The sequence below is a fragment of the Podarcis vaucheri genome (genome assembly GCF_965113315.1).
Source record: "Podarcis vaucheri genome assembly, chromosome: 9".
In the NCBI taxonomy this organism is placed as follows: Eukaryota; Metazoa; Chordata; class Lepidosauria; order Squamata; family Lacertidae; genus Podarcis; species Podarcis vaucheri.
Window position 1 is genome coordinate 1075396 of NC_138767.1, and position 13075 is coordinate 1088470.

General features: G+C 55.6%; 1 protein-coding gene and 1 long non-coding RNA gene across 3 annotated transcripts in view; both read left to right on the plus strand.

Moving 5' to 3' along the window:
• Nucleotides 1-2340, plus strand: part of SFXN5 (sideroflexin 5) — a 104302-nt gene extending 101962 nt beyond the window's left edge. For both annotated transcript variants that reach the window (XM_082236634.1, XM_082236635.1), the window contains one exon: nt 1567-2340. In XM_082236634.1, coding sequence (XP_082092760.1) covers nt 1567-1644 — 78 coding nt within the window. In that variant the 3' untranslated portion in view covers nt 1645-2340. The remainder of the gene's footprint in view (nt 1-1566) is intronic.
• Nucleotides 2341-3209: 869 nt separating this feature from the next.
• Nucleotides 3210-7412, plus strand: LOC309540161. The gene is made up of 2 exons (XR_014223086.1): nt 3210-6936; nt 7035-7412. It is a non-coding gene; the product is annotated as an uncharacterized lncRNA (long non-coding RNA).
• The last annotated feature ends 5663 nt before the right edge of the window (nt 7413-13075 follow it).

Sequence of the window (13075 nt, forward strand, 5' to 3'; positions counted from 1 at the left end):
AAAAAGCTGGCGGGCGGCATTTTAAAATTGCCCCGGACAGCGGAGGACTTCTCCGCTGTCAAGGGCGATTTAAAAGCCCCTGGGAAGGCAGGCAGGGGGGACAAAGACTTTTGCCCCCCGCCAGCCTTCAGAAGAGGTCCTGGGGGCAGTGGGAAGCGAAGCGCTTCGCTTCCCCGCTTCCCCCGGTCTTTTGCAGCAAGGGGCTGTGGGGAGATCGCTATCTCCCCGCAACCCCTTGCTTCAGAAGAGGTCCTGGGGGCAGCGGGAAGCGAAGCGCTTCGCTTCCCCGCTTCCCCCGGTCTTTTGCAGCAAGGGGCTGCAGGGAGATCGCTATCTCCCCGCGACCCCTTGCTTCAGAAGAGATCCTGGGGGCAGCGGGAAGCGAAGCGCTTCGCTTCCCCGCTTCCCCCGGTCTTTTGCAGCAAGGGGCTGCGGGGAGATCGCTATCTCCCCGCAACCCCTTGCTTCAGAAGAGGTCCTGGGGGCAGCGGGAAGCGAAGCGCTTCGCTTCCCCGCTTCCCCCGGTCTTTTGCAGCAAGGGGCTGCGGGGAGATCGCTATCTCCCTGCAGCCCCTTGCTTCAGAAGAGGTCCTGGGGGCAGCGGGAAGCGAAGCGCTTCGCTTCCCCGCTTCCCCCCGGTCTTTTGCAGCAAGGGGCTGCAGGGAGATCGCTATCTCCCCGCAACCCCTTGCTTCAGAAGAGGTCCGGGGGCAACGGGAAGCGAAGCGCTTCTTCCCCGCTTCCCCCCGACGTCTTTTGCAGCAAGGGGCTGCGGGGAGATCGCTATCTCCCCGCGGTCCCTTGCTTCAAAAGAGAAGACCCGCTGTCCCCGGGGGCAAGCTTCGTTTTGCGAAGCAAGCCCATAGGGAAATTCGTCTTGCGAGGGAACTCGAAAACGAAAAAACCTTTCGTTTTGCGAGTTTTTCGTCTCGCGAGGCGTTCGTCTTGCGGGGTACCACTGTATTCCGCTCCCCTCCTTCCTTGTCTCTGCTAGGAGAGAGGGTGCCATGGGACTGGCGACGCTAAATGCCCAACACCTGGTTGACGCCACTTGGGTCTCTGCCACAACTGGCAGCCCTCCTCCACAATGGCTCTGCTCTGCCCCATGGCTGGAGGCAGTCTTGCTTCCAAATGCCATTTCTGGAAGCCATGGGGCGGAGAGGGCTCTGGTGATCAGGTCCCGGTTGCAGGATCCCCACAGGCATCTGTGGCCAGTTACACGGAAGGAGATTCTGACTCAACAACAGGAAAAACTTTCCAACATTAAGAGCCTTTCAGCCATGGGGTGGAAGGTGGTGGGGTCTCCTTCCTTGGAGGTTTTTAAGCAGAAGCCGGGTGGCCGTCCGTCATGGGTGCTTCATTTGAGATTTCTGCCTTTCAGGGGGTTGGACTGGATGACTCTTGGGGGCCCTTCCAACCCTACGATTCTGCGCTCTTGTTGGCCACTGCGAGAACAGGATGCTGGGCTGGATGCCTTGGCCTGATCCAGCAGCCTCTCTTCATGTTCCGTGTGCTGCTCTGCTCCTCCTGACCTGCCTGTGTTTTCTCTCTCTCCCCCTTTGGCAGATTGAGACGTCGCGCCTGGAGCCCGAAATCGCCCAGGCCACCACCAGCGAGACCCTGGTCTACAACAAAGGGTTGTAAGCGGAAGGGAGCTGCCGGGCCTGGGAGACGGAGAGGCGTGGAAAGGAGAGCGAGGAAGACTATGGAGGGAGGGGGAGGAGGAGGAGGAGGAAGGGAGGATGACTAAGACAATAGAAGGAAAGAGCTGGAGAACCTCGTAGCATCTTCCCACCGCCAAGAGCCGAGCGTAAATTAACACTCTCAGAGACCCGCCGTCTCACGTTGGTCGGAAAGATTAATATTTAAAGTTTTAAATTAGCGACAGTAGCAGCACAAAGGAAGGAGCGCCAGGGAGGGAAGGAAGGAGCCGAGAGCCAACATCCTGAATCCTCAGCGGAGGGGCTTGTCATGGCCCCTTTCCGTGGCTCCGCTCGGCTCCCGTGCGAACGTCGACCTCTCTTCTCCACGGCACTTTCGCCTCCCAGCCTGAGGAGCTCAGCCTCCCCAGCTCCGTTCAGTTCTGCACAGCACTCAGCCCCCGGCGCATGACTTAGAAGAATTAGGTAGGTAGGGCGTCTTGATAATCGTACTCTTTCGATTCAGTGTCACTCTTGCACCAGTCGATGTGCACAGAATCAATCTTAGATCCGCAGCACTCGCTTTGATTCTAAACCAATAACGCAGCCAAGGTCGTAGCCGACGTGCAGCACCCACGTCCCCCACCCACCCGTCCCCACTGGCCTGAGGACTGCCGCCACACTCACCCACATATATCTCACCCTCCGGCAGGAGGTAGCAAAAGGCACTGTTTGCAGGTTGCACACTCCCCATCGTGGGACGGGGGGAGCTTTCCGGCTGGCTGCCAACTCCCTGCCCAGCCTCTTGGGGCCCAATGCGCTGCCATCGCGCAGGGCTCTGCCTACAGAATGAGCTCGCCTGGCCTTCTTCCCCGCTTGGCAGCGGTGGAGGTTCTTGGGGGCTTCCCTGCCTCTCCTGCTGCTTCAGCCCCGGATGCCCCGTGCAGTGCCATAAAGGGAGGGCAGGCAGGGAGAAAGGCAGGGCAGATGTTCTTCCAGAGGCAAGAGGGAAGGTAGGTGGCAGCCATCAGCAGGGAGGGTCACTGGATGGCCCAGAGGAGGAGGCAAACTTCAAACGGGGTTCTCTGCTGGAGAAGGAAACAAACTTGGCTGGAATAATAACCCTAGTGAAGAACTTTCTGGAGGTGAGCATCGTTTGACAGTGGAACAGACTCCCTTGGACGCTCCTTCCTTGGAGGTTTTAAGCAGGGGTTCTGAGATTCCTGCGTTGCAGGGGGTCAGACTAGATGAGCCTTGAGGTCCCTCCCAATTCTGCAATTCTATGATTCTAATATGGCGGAACTGAGCCCAGGGTTTCCATTGGCAGCGCTCCGTAGATTTGCGCCACCAGAGAGAACCTTGTGACCCCAGGCACAGGGGTGCCAGTCTGCAGTGTTCTGCCCCTCCTGGTGCCTTTCATTCCCGAGCTGCGGGGCTGCTTGGACCCCTGGAAAGGGTTGGGAAGCAGGGAGGAAAGGTTTGTGTGCAAGGAAGTGGAAGGAAGGAAGGACTGATGCTCTTGCTGCTCACCTTCAGAACTCTGCATTAGAGGAAGAGGAATATACAGTGGTACCTCTGGTCTTAACCAGAGGTTAATTCGTTCTGGAGGTCCGTTCTTAACCTGAAGCTGTTCTTAACCCGAGGTACTATTTCTGGGATAGTGGAGTCTCTAACCTGAAGCGTCTGTAACCTGAAGAGTCTGTAACCCGAGGTACCACTGTACAATCACACCTCGGGTTGAATGTGCTTCAGGTTGAGTGCTTTCAGGTTGCACTCTGTGGCAACGGTTTCGCTGCTTGCACATGCGCATACGCTCAAAATGATGTCACATGCATGCGCGGAAGCAGCAAAACGCAACCCGCGCACGCGCAGATGCGCCATCATGTCTTACGTTCTATTCAGGATGCGAACGGGGCTCCGGAACAGATCCCGTTTGCATCCCGAGGTACCACTGTATTAGATTTTGCACCATGGAAGAGGCAGCGCACACAGCCAAACAGAAACTGAGATGGGAGTTCAGTGGGTGCGCATACACTGTGTGCTGAGTGGTTGCCTGGAGGACTCCCCACCACCACCACCACTGGAGAGGGGGCCAGGTCACCCAACCCCTGCCAGGGACCTCCTCTGCTGATGAGCAGCCAATTCCCTCGCTCTTCCTAGATTCCTTGAAGCTTGAACCCCATGCCTGGTTCCTAGGAGGAAGGAGGAAGGGGCACCCACAGCGCCTCTGTGGGGTTGGGCCAGGTGGCCCTGAGGATCCCTTCCAACTCTGCAACCCTGTGACTCTCTATGTGCCTCGCAGGTGAGCACCACGGGGCGCTAGTCTGGGAGAGGAACGAATCCGGGGGTCTCTTTTGGATTCCTTGTTCCAAAAGCATCAAGAGGGCCAGATTGCTTGGCTTCCAGGGCGGGCTGGGGAAGCAGCCGCCTTTCGTCAAGAGATACCAGCCATTTCAGGGAGCCTCAGTCTCAGGTGACCCAAACAGGGGTGTGGGTTGTGAGTCATGCAGAGGATGGCACACAGATCCTCAAAATAGCTCCCTTTTACAGAGAGGAGGCTGCCCTTTCCTGTGTATGTCTGCAGGTCTGAAGACCTCCCAGCACTTTAGAAGTGAGCCTGTGGCAGCTGCGAATTCTGCCTGTGGGTTTGGCCACTGTGAGAGCAGGAGGCTAGACTAGGCGGGCCTTTGGCCTGATCCTGCAATCTCTTCTTAGGCTCCTTCGTAACGCCGTAAAATTCAAAACAATTGCAGTTAGCTGCACATTTATTCAAAATCTAATTAAAACTACTTAGCTTAATTAATTCAGCAAAGCAGATGAACTTGATCCAGTGATACCAGCTTTTCAAAGCCTCATAATCATTCACACCTCCAGTGCCCCCATTTTGCCCCCCCTTACCTCTTAGCAACCCCCCCCAAGGCATCCCACTGTGCCCCAGGAGGTAGGAGCACCCATTTTGGAAGGCCTGAGCCAGATGCTAATATGCTTTGAAATCTCAAGAGGTTCCAACGTGGGGTTGAAACGCAGGAAGTCCTAGAATGGTGGAGTTGGAAGGGACTCCAAAGGACATCTAGTCCAACCCCTGCAATGCAGGTATCACAGATACGTAGGTTTTTGTCCTAGGCAAATCCCCTGCTGCCCTCCCCCTCCATGCCTCCATGGGGGGCTGCCGGGAGGGAGGCCTTGAAATCCCCTAGGATCAGAGGGATCTGCCTTCCACTGAATGAGGCCGTTGGTCCCTTGAGCTCAGAGTTGCCTGCTGTGCACTAACTGGCAGAGGGTTTAAACCCGGGACCTTTTGCGTGCCAGGCAGGGGCTCTGCTGTTGAGCTACACAGTCCCCTCCTGTCTCCCACCCACCCAAATGGTGAAGTCTCAGGCGCTTCTTGAAAGGGGCACCTGTGAATCCCGTGGCTCTCATTGGAAGGGACCCTTTCCTGATGAGTGTTTTCTGCTCTCAAGTAGCCCCCTCTCCCCTGCTGGACCCCTTGGCCAGAGGAGGCCCTGATCCTGCCTCACCTGGCCCCCTTCCTGCATTCATGGGCTGTTTCACTCCCCCTTCCCTCTTGGAGAGCTAGCAAATGTCCGCTTCCCTCAGCTGGGGCACTGAGCAAAGCCTGAGCAAAAGCCCGCAGCCGCCCGCCTAAAGGCTAATTAATTTTTCCGCCTCCCCAAAGGTACAAAGGGGAGCCTGTGATCTTGGGACGGCGTCGGCGGCGTTTGGTGTTTTATCATTTCCCATAATTGGGGAGACGGGGGAGGGGGAGGAGCCCCCGCCAGGGTGGGTTGCTCACCTCCGCAGCCCGTAATAATGAGATGATCATCCCTCTTAGCTTTTAATTAGAACTGAGCAGCTAATTGATTTCTTGGGTATGTTAATTAAGAAATAATGAGGACGGCATTGCAGCAGGAAGAGGCGGCAAAGGGTTGGGTGTTGGGTGAAGGAGGAGGAGAGGCCTGCGAGGGTCCCAGGGGTGTCCCAAAAAAACCTTTGCCATTCCAGCTTAAGTGAGTTAGATTTGCCAAATTGCATTCCGACTAAACACCCGGAAGAACTTTCTGAGGGCAAGAGCTCTTTGACTGGGGGACAGACTCCCTCAGAAGGAGGTGGCCTCTTTAAGCAGAGGTTGGGGGCCTCCTGCCAGGGATGCTTTTGCTGAGATTCCTTCATCGCAGGGGGTGGACTAGAGGACCCTTGAGGAGCCCTCAACTCTTATGTTCCTATGAAAGGAGGGTCCAACTAAGCAGTAGGAATAACTTTCTGGTGGTAAAACCCATTCAACATTGGAGCAGACCCGCCTTGGAAGATGGTGGACTCCCCTTCGGGGGAGATTAGATGGCCCTTGCGACAAACACACCACCACTCTACTGCTCCTTGATTCTATTATCCACGTCCAGGAGGAGATCTGTGGGGTGAGGCTTCCCCTCTCGCCCCCACTCCCTCCCACGAAGGCCCCCCACCTGGTGAAGGGAGGTTGACCTACAGCCTGTTCTCTCCGGAGGCTGTGCGTGGGCAGGATGTGTGCAGAGAAGCCAGCCCTTTCTCCATACAGAATATCTGCCTCCCTGCCCCCTCTGGGGGGGGGTCCTTTGCCCAGGGCTCCATCTTCCACCTGGGGGGAGGCCCAGGCCAGGCTCCCCACGGCTGATTTCCTGGCATCTTGCAGGGGAGCCCAAGGGTGGGGTGGAGGCCAGCCTGCAGGAATGGTGTTGAGCATCATGCACACCCCCTTCTGCTGTGGAAGTGTATTTGGACCCCCTTGTGAATATGCAGCTGGGGCCTTGGACGCAGCGGCTCTCGCCTCCTTCCTGGAGGAATCCCTTTCCTTGACCCATTCAGGTACCATTTGGCATGGAACCAAAACGTAACCTTTTCATTTGAAAGAAACAAAAAGCCATTTATCGTGGGATTGCATGAAAAGGGGAGCTGAGAGGCAGCCCCAGAATGCCTGTGTAAGTTCTGACTGCCCCCAAAGGGCCATTAATCTCAGGGTTACGCAGGAGCGCGAGTCCAGAATCGGGGGTGGGGGGGAGGGACAAGTCCTTCCTTTCTTTCCCACCCATTGAATTCCTGGAGCTCATCACGAAGCCGTATGCCAGAGGGCTTGGGAGTGGGGGCGTCTCAAACACCCCCACCCCCTTGGCTTGTGGCCCTTTTCCTGCATTGCCCATTCCTGGCCACAATGTCCTCAGGAACATGGCGCAAGGGTGCTGGCAGCCCTTGGGGAGCGGCTCATGCGCAGAAGAGGACCACGGCTCTTGGAGGAGTCCAGCCATCAAACGGAGCGGCCAGGCAGGTCCCACCGATGTCAGAGGGGACGCCCCGTGGCCCTGGCTGGGCTCCGGACTGGCCTGGTCAGCTGCAGCTCCCCCGTAGGCTTGGCTGGCCAGGCAGGGGCTGTGGTCAGAGTTCAGGGCAGCCCTTGCGCCCAGGGCCTGAGCCTCCCTGGGCCTCGGCACCCGGCTTCCTTCTGGGGGGCCTTAGGTGGTCCTCGGCACCTAGATTTGAATGCACCTTATTGCTCTCTCAAACTGCAAATTGTAACTCAGAGGAGGCTGAGGCTGAGGAGACTCTTCTCTTCCTCGTCCTTCTCTGAACTCACTTCGTCTTCCAGCGACTACGATCACCTGACGGTCTGAGCGCAGATACCTCTGTCAATGCCAATCCACTTGGAAGTGTGCACAGTGTCTTTTTAACTTCCTCAATAGATTTCTTGACCGTGACACTTTATGTAACACTTCTAAATGTCTGGAATAAAAATGACACAGCTAAGCAGCTCCTCTCCTGGTTGGTCTGTGGCTCTTTGCCTGTGGGTTGTGCGTGTGATGTGTCCACCTGGGCCAAAGTGGCCGGGTAGGTGCCTCTGGGAGGGTGTGGAGCCTACATTGGCTCCCAGGACGTTTCCGAGCACAATTCAAAGTGTTGGTGCTGACCTTTAAAGCCCTAAACGGCCTCAGCCCAGTATACCTGAAGGAGCACCTCCACCCCCATCTTTCTGCCTGGACACTGAGGTCCAGCTCCGAGGGCCTTCTGGAGGTTCCCTCCCTGTGAGAAGGGCCTTCTCGGTGGTGGCGCCCGCCCTGTGGAACGCCCTCCCACCAGATGTCAAGGAAACAAACCACTATCTGACTTTCAGAAGACATCTGAAGGCAGCCCTGTTTAGGGAAGCTTTGAATGTTTGACAGACTATTGTATTTTAATATTTTGTTGAAGGCCACCCAGAGTGGCTGGGGAAATCCAGCCAGATGGGCGGGGTATAAATAATAAATTATTATTATGGCTGCTCCCCCACCCCATGACTTCGGCCACTGACCTAGATGGTTTTTCAAAGAGGCAAATGAGAGAAATTCACGGAGGAGACGGCTATCAATGCCCACTAGCCAGGATGGCTATGCTTGGTGCCAGTTGCTGGAAACCACCCGAAGGGAGAAGCCTCTGGTGCTCAGATTTGCTTGCAGGCTTTTCATAGGAAGCACCTGGGTGGCCGCTGTGAGATCAGGCGGCTGGATGATTTGGGGGCCCCTTGGCCTGATCCAGAGATTCATTTTACCACACCTGCAGGCAGGACCACCTGTGGCCTGCTGCTCCCCCCTCTGCAAGCCTCACCTGCAGGGCCCTCCCTCCTCTCAGGCTGGGGTGAAGGCCGGTCCCTGCCACTCAGCGGCTCCGCTCCGATTCCCAGCCCACGCACAGAGTGTCCCCTGCCTTTTATCAGTCATCCAAGGGCACTTCCAGGCACGGCGGAAGGCCAATGTGTTTTGAGGCGGCCTCGGCCTGGACATTCAATCCCTGGCGCAGGTGTGAAGCCCTCCTCAACCAGAAAGCCCTCTGCATACCTGCCATACCTGCAGAGCGCCAGCTGTTCCTGCATTCAGCGGTGGGGGGGGGAGGCCTCTCTTCTGCCCGGTGAGTGGCAGGAGCATTAGACCCCTGGCCTGGAAGCGGTGGAGGAGGGAGAGCTGTCATCCCTGCTCCGCGATGGGGGATCTGGGTCCGTAGGCCGGCTGTGTTGTCACCAGGCACAAGGGAGGAGGGGCCGCAGAGGATCTCGTCTTCCCTGAGGTCAGAGGTGGGGGCGCGTGACACCCACTACCTCCGCTGAGTGGCAGGGCTCAGCGGGCGGAGGAGGCCAGGCAGGGGCAGCTGCCTGCTTTGAGAGAAAGACACAGAGGGTCCTCTCAGGTCCCTGACGCTCCTGGGAATGGATCCCTCACCTTCGAAGTCCCAGCCTCAAACAGGAGGAGAGGGCCAGGGCCTGGGGCGCATGCTCAGCACCTTCTCCAAGTGTCTTGCTTGCTGCAGCTTGTGAGAAGGTCAGGCCCATGGCCCAGATGATGATGATGATGATGATTTATTTGTACCCTGCCCATCTGTCTGGGTTGCCCCAGCCACTCTGGGCAGCTTCCAACAGAGATTCAAAATACATTAAAACATCAGTCATTAAAAGCTTCCCTAAACAGGGCTGCCTTCAGATGTCTTCTAAATGTCAGATAGTTTATCTCTTTGACATCTGATGGGAGGGCGTTCCACTGAGAAGGCCCTCTGCCTGCTTCCCTGTAACGTGGCTTCTCGCAATGAGGGAACTGCCAGAAGACCTTCGGGAGAGGGACCCCGGTGTCCGGGGTGGAGACGCTCCTTCAGGTATACAGGACCGAGGCTGTTTAGGGCTTTAAAAGTCAGCATCTACACTTTGAATTGTGCTCGGAAACGTAACCCGGCCTCCTGTTCCCACAGTGGCCAAGCAGTTGCCCAAATGAGAAACCCTCAAATAGGACACGAGCACGAGAGCAATTTCCCCAGCAACTGGCATTCAGAAGCATCATCATGGCCAGTAGCCGTCGATAGCCCTCTCGTCTTCATCCATGAATTTGCCCAGTCCTCTTTTAAAGCCGGCGGCCATCATTGCCTCTTGTGGCAGGGAGTTCCACAGTTCCAACCAAGCTGGCTTGGTCTTGTCCACAGAATGGAAGGTGGCAGGATCCCCAAGGGTGTGGCCTACAGGGAGCTGGCTTCAGCCACCAGGCTCATTGGCCAGCCAACTCTGCGTCACAAAGATGTCTGCAAACAGGGGCACCAACTTGAATAAAATACAGGGGGGCTGGTAAGTCCTCCCCCACATAATCACATGGTAGGGTGCACTCTCGCCATTTGAATGGCCTAGCCCTCTCAAATATTTTTTGGGGGGGCCAAAGGGAGGTTGGTCCCTAGGAGTTGGAGCCTATGTCTGCAAACAAGACATGGCGGCTGGCAACATCAACCCCACCATGTGGAAATCCCTTGCGGGCGACCACAGTCCCTGGAGACAGACAGGCAGGTTTTGCATCCACAGCAGTGAGAAGAGGAGAAATGGCTGCTGAGAGGAGCAAAGAGAGAAGAGACGCCCTGGCGCATCTGCAGCAGCACAACCAGACGCCTTCCTCTGCCCCAGCTGCAACAACACCTGTCTCTCCTGTATTGGTCTCTACAGCCACAGCAGGCGCTGCAACCTGCCAACTTCACCCCCCCCCCAAGGCCCCCCTCCTCCATTGTCTCCAGAGAAAGACGGGTGCCATCCTGGCATCTTGCTGTGGGAGGGAGTTCCACGGTTTAACTAGCTCACTGCTGCCTTGCAGAGGCTCCGCTCCCTCTGCCCACCCACACCTGAAGGGGGTGGGGTGATTCACTGAGGGAGGGGGGGTTGGCAGGGCAGCAGAGAAGATGGTTTTTGATTCCCCTCCCCAAGCTCAGATCCTAACGCCGCCTCATGCACAAGCGCCACTGCCAGGGCCTTGGCAAAACCTCCAGGCTGTCTCGGGGGTGGCCTGGATGCGCAAATCTGCTGCCTTATTCTGCAACCGGAGCCCGGCTCCTATCGCCTCCCAGAGATTTACTGTCTCCAGGCATTTCCGGCAAAAAGGGAAAACACCCAGGTTCAAAGGGGTTCCTTTGCAAGCTGCTGCGCTTCATGCGCCCCTTGCAAAAGCAAGGCTTCTGGCCTGGGAGGCTTAGTGCCAAAGCTGCCTCTGGCTCTTCAGCCGGGTCTCTCCAGAGCTTGGCCCTTGCCCTGGCCTGAGGCCATCCTGGGTCTCATTCTCCGCTCCTCGAGGAGGACATGAGCCCAGGTCCCTCCCCATGAGACTCGGGCTGGCCAGAGGAGCACGTCCCTTTCTCCCAGGTAAAGAGGCTTGCTCTGCTCACTCTCCTGGACACGGGGTCTTCAGCTGCTGGTTCTCAATAGCACACTGGAAGGAAGGAAGGAAGGAAGGAAGGGAGGAAGGAAGGAAGGAAGGAAGGAAGGAAGGAAGGAAGGAAGGAAGGAGTCCCCCAAATGCAGTTTTGAGTTAAAGTGGCCACCCACGTTTGAAGACTTGCCATATTTTTAGGACTCCCCTTTTTCCTGGGATTGAAACTGTTTTGAAAATTGTTTTTTAATGGTGTAGACTACCTTGGGAGCTTAGAGTGAAGGGCAGGTTAATTAATAAAATTAATAATAATAGTTTTCCTCACCTCCACTGCCCCCCTCCCGCTCTGGGCTTCATTTTCTGGCAGCAGAGCCAAGAAAATCAATAGTGCCACCTTCTGGCCACCCGAGAACTGATCACGCAGTGCATTTCAGCACGTTCTGTGTTGCTCAATTAAAACGCAGCTTCCAGTGACGACAAGGAGGCCGGTGGAGGAGGCGCTGAGCATTCTGGAACAGCCTTCCTCAGTCTTGAGGCCTCCAGGTGTCTGGGGCTGCAGCTCCATCAGCCAAAGCCAGCAGAGCCATGATGGGTGGGGATGCTGGAACGTGGCGCTCTCCGAAACATCTGCAGAAGGGTGATCTGGGAGAAGAATGAATATCCGCAGAGGCAGCCTTTGTGGCAGGGAGGAAACACAACAAGCCGAAGCAATCAGGAAATAACAATCCGCTTTGCACCCCTCCAGGGGAATGAAGACGACCCCTTTCCTCCTCTGGCTGCCGCCTCTCTAACGCGACCAGGCACCATCAGTGCCAGGTTCATTACTGGCACATAAAACCACAACCGACAAGTTCCCTTTTGACGTTTCCATATAAGGACGTGGTTCAGCTGCCATGGCTCAGGGTAGACTACTGCAACTTGCTCTCTTGGACTGGTCTTGAAAGAAGTCTGAGAATTGGTTCAAACATGCAGATAGCTGGGTCTAGGTGCCCTCCATGTGTTCTGGGTTTCAACAGTGTGCTGGCTGGGGCTGAAGGAATCGTAGAACGGTAGAGTTGGAAGGGAGCCGGAGGGTGCTCTAATCCAACCCCCCACAAAGCAGGAATCTCAGCTCAAGCCTCCATGACGGCCGGCCACCCAACCTCTGCTTAAAAGCTTTTGAGGAAGGAGAGTCTACCGCCTCTGAAGGGAGCCCACTCCACTGCTGGACTGTCCATTCCACTTGTAGTCCAGAACATCTAGAGGGCACCTGGTTGGTAAAGGCCAATTTAGAGGACTGCTTCCAAGCCTAATTCATGGTGCTGGTCTGGCCCTTAATAGCCAGGGAACTGGATATAAGGACAGGAGAAGAGAGAATGGACGCACTCTTCCCACCTTAGATCAAATCTATGCTGTCAGGAGCCATAAGAAAGCTGCAGAGATAGCGCAGGACAGTGCGCATCCCGGAAATGATCTCTCTCTTTCAGCTTCTGCCTTCTGGAAGAAGGTGCAGGGTTATAAAGACCAGGACTAGCTGCCTGAGAAACAGTTTCAACGCAAATGCAATTCTGGTTCTAAACGCAGCATAAGGAGTGTCTATAGTATGTTGTATTTTAAAATGGGGTGTCAGAGTTTTTAAGGGTTTTTGAATGTCTTATGTAGAGTTTTCAATTTCATTGTTCTGTATGGGACAATGACAATAAAGGTATAGTATCGTATCAAGATTTGTGTCCTATCTAGTCCAGCATCCTGACCTTGCAGTGGCCAACCAGATGTCTAGGGAAACCCAAAAGTTGATAGAGATAGATAGATAGAAGATAGATGATAGATAGATAGATAGATAGATAGATGATAGATAGATAGATAGATAGATAGATAGATAGATAGATAGATATGCCAGCAGAAGCGCCACCTCCACCTTTGGTCCCCAAAATCTGCAGCTGTCAACTGTCAGTCTTCCTCAGGTCTAGTGAGTAGATAATACTAGGCTGAATAAATGGCCAGTGGCTGAACTGGGGGGAGGCAGTTTGCGCCAATATGCCTTCCACGCAATGGCCCTCGTGCCAAGGCCACCTTCTTCGTAGCAGGTGCTTGGGCTGATAGGAGCTGTGTTGCGCAAGGGCTGAGGGTGTTCAAAGGGGCATTCGGCCAGCAGGCAGCTGAAACGCCCAGTATGAAGCCGCAGAGCCCTCTAACTGGCGTGCAGCAACTCTGCCTCTCCCAGTTCTGCCCATCTCAGCCTCTGTGCGCCCAGAATGAGGGCACTCCAGAATAAGAGAGGCTTAGAACTCAAAT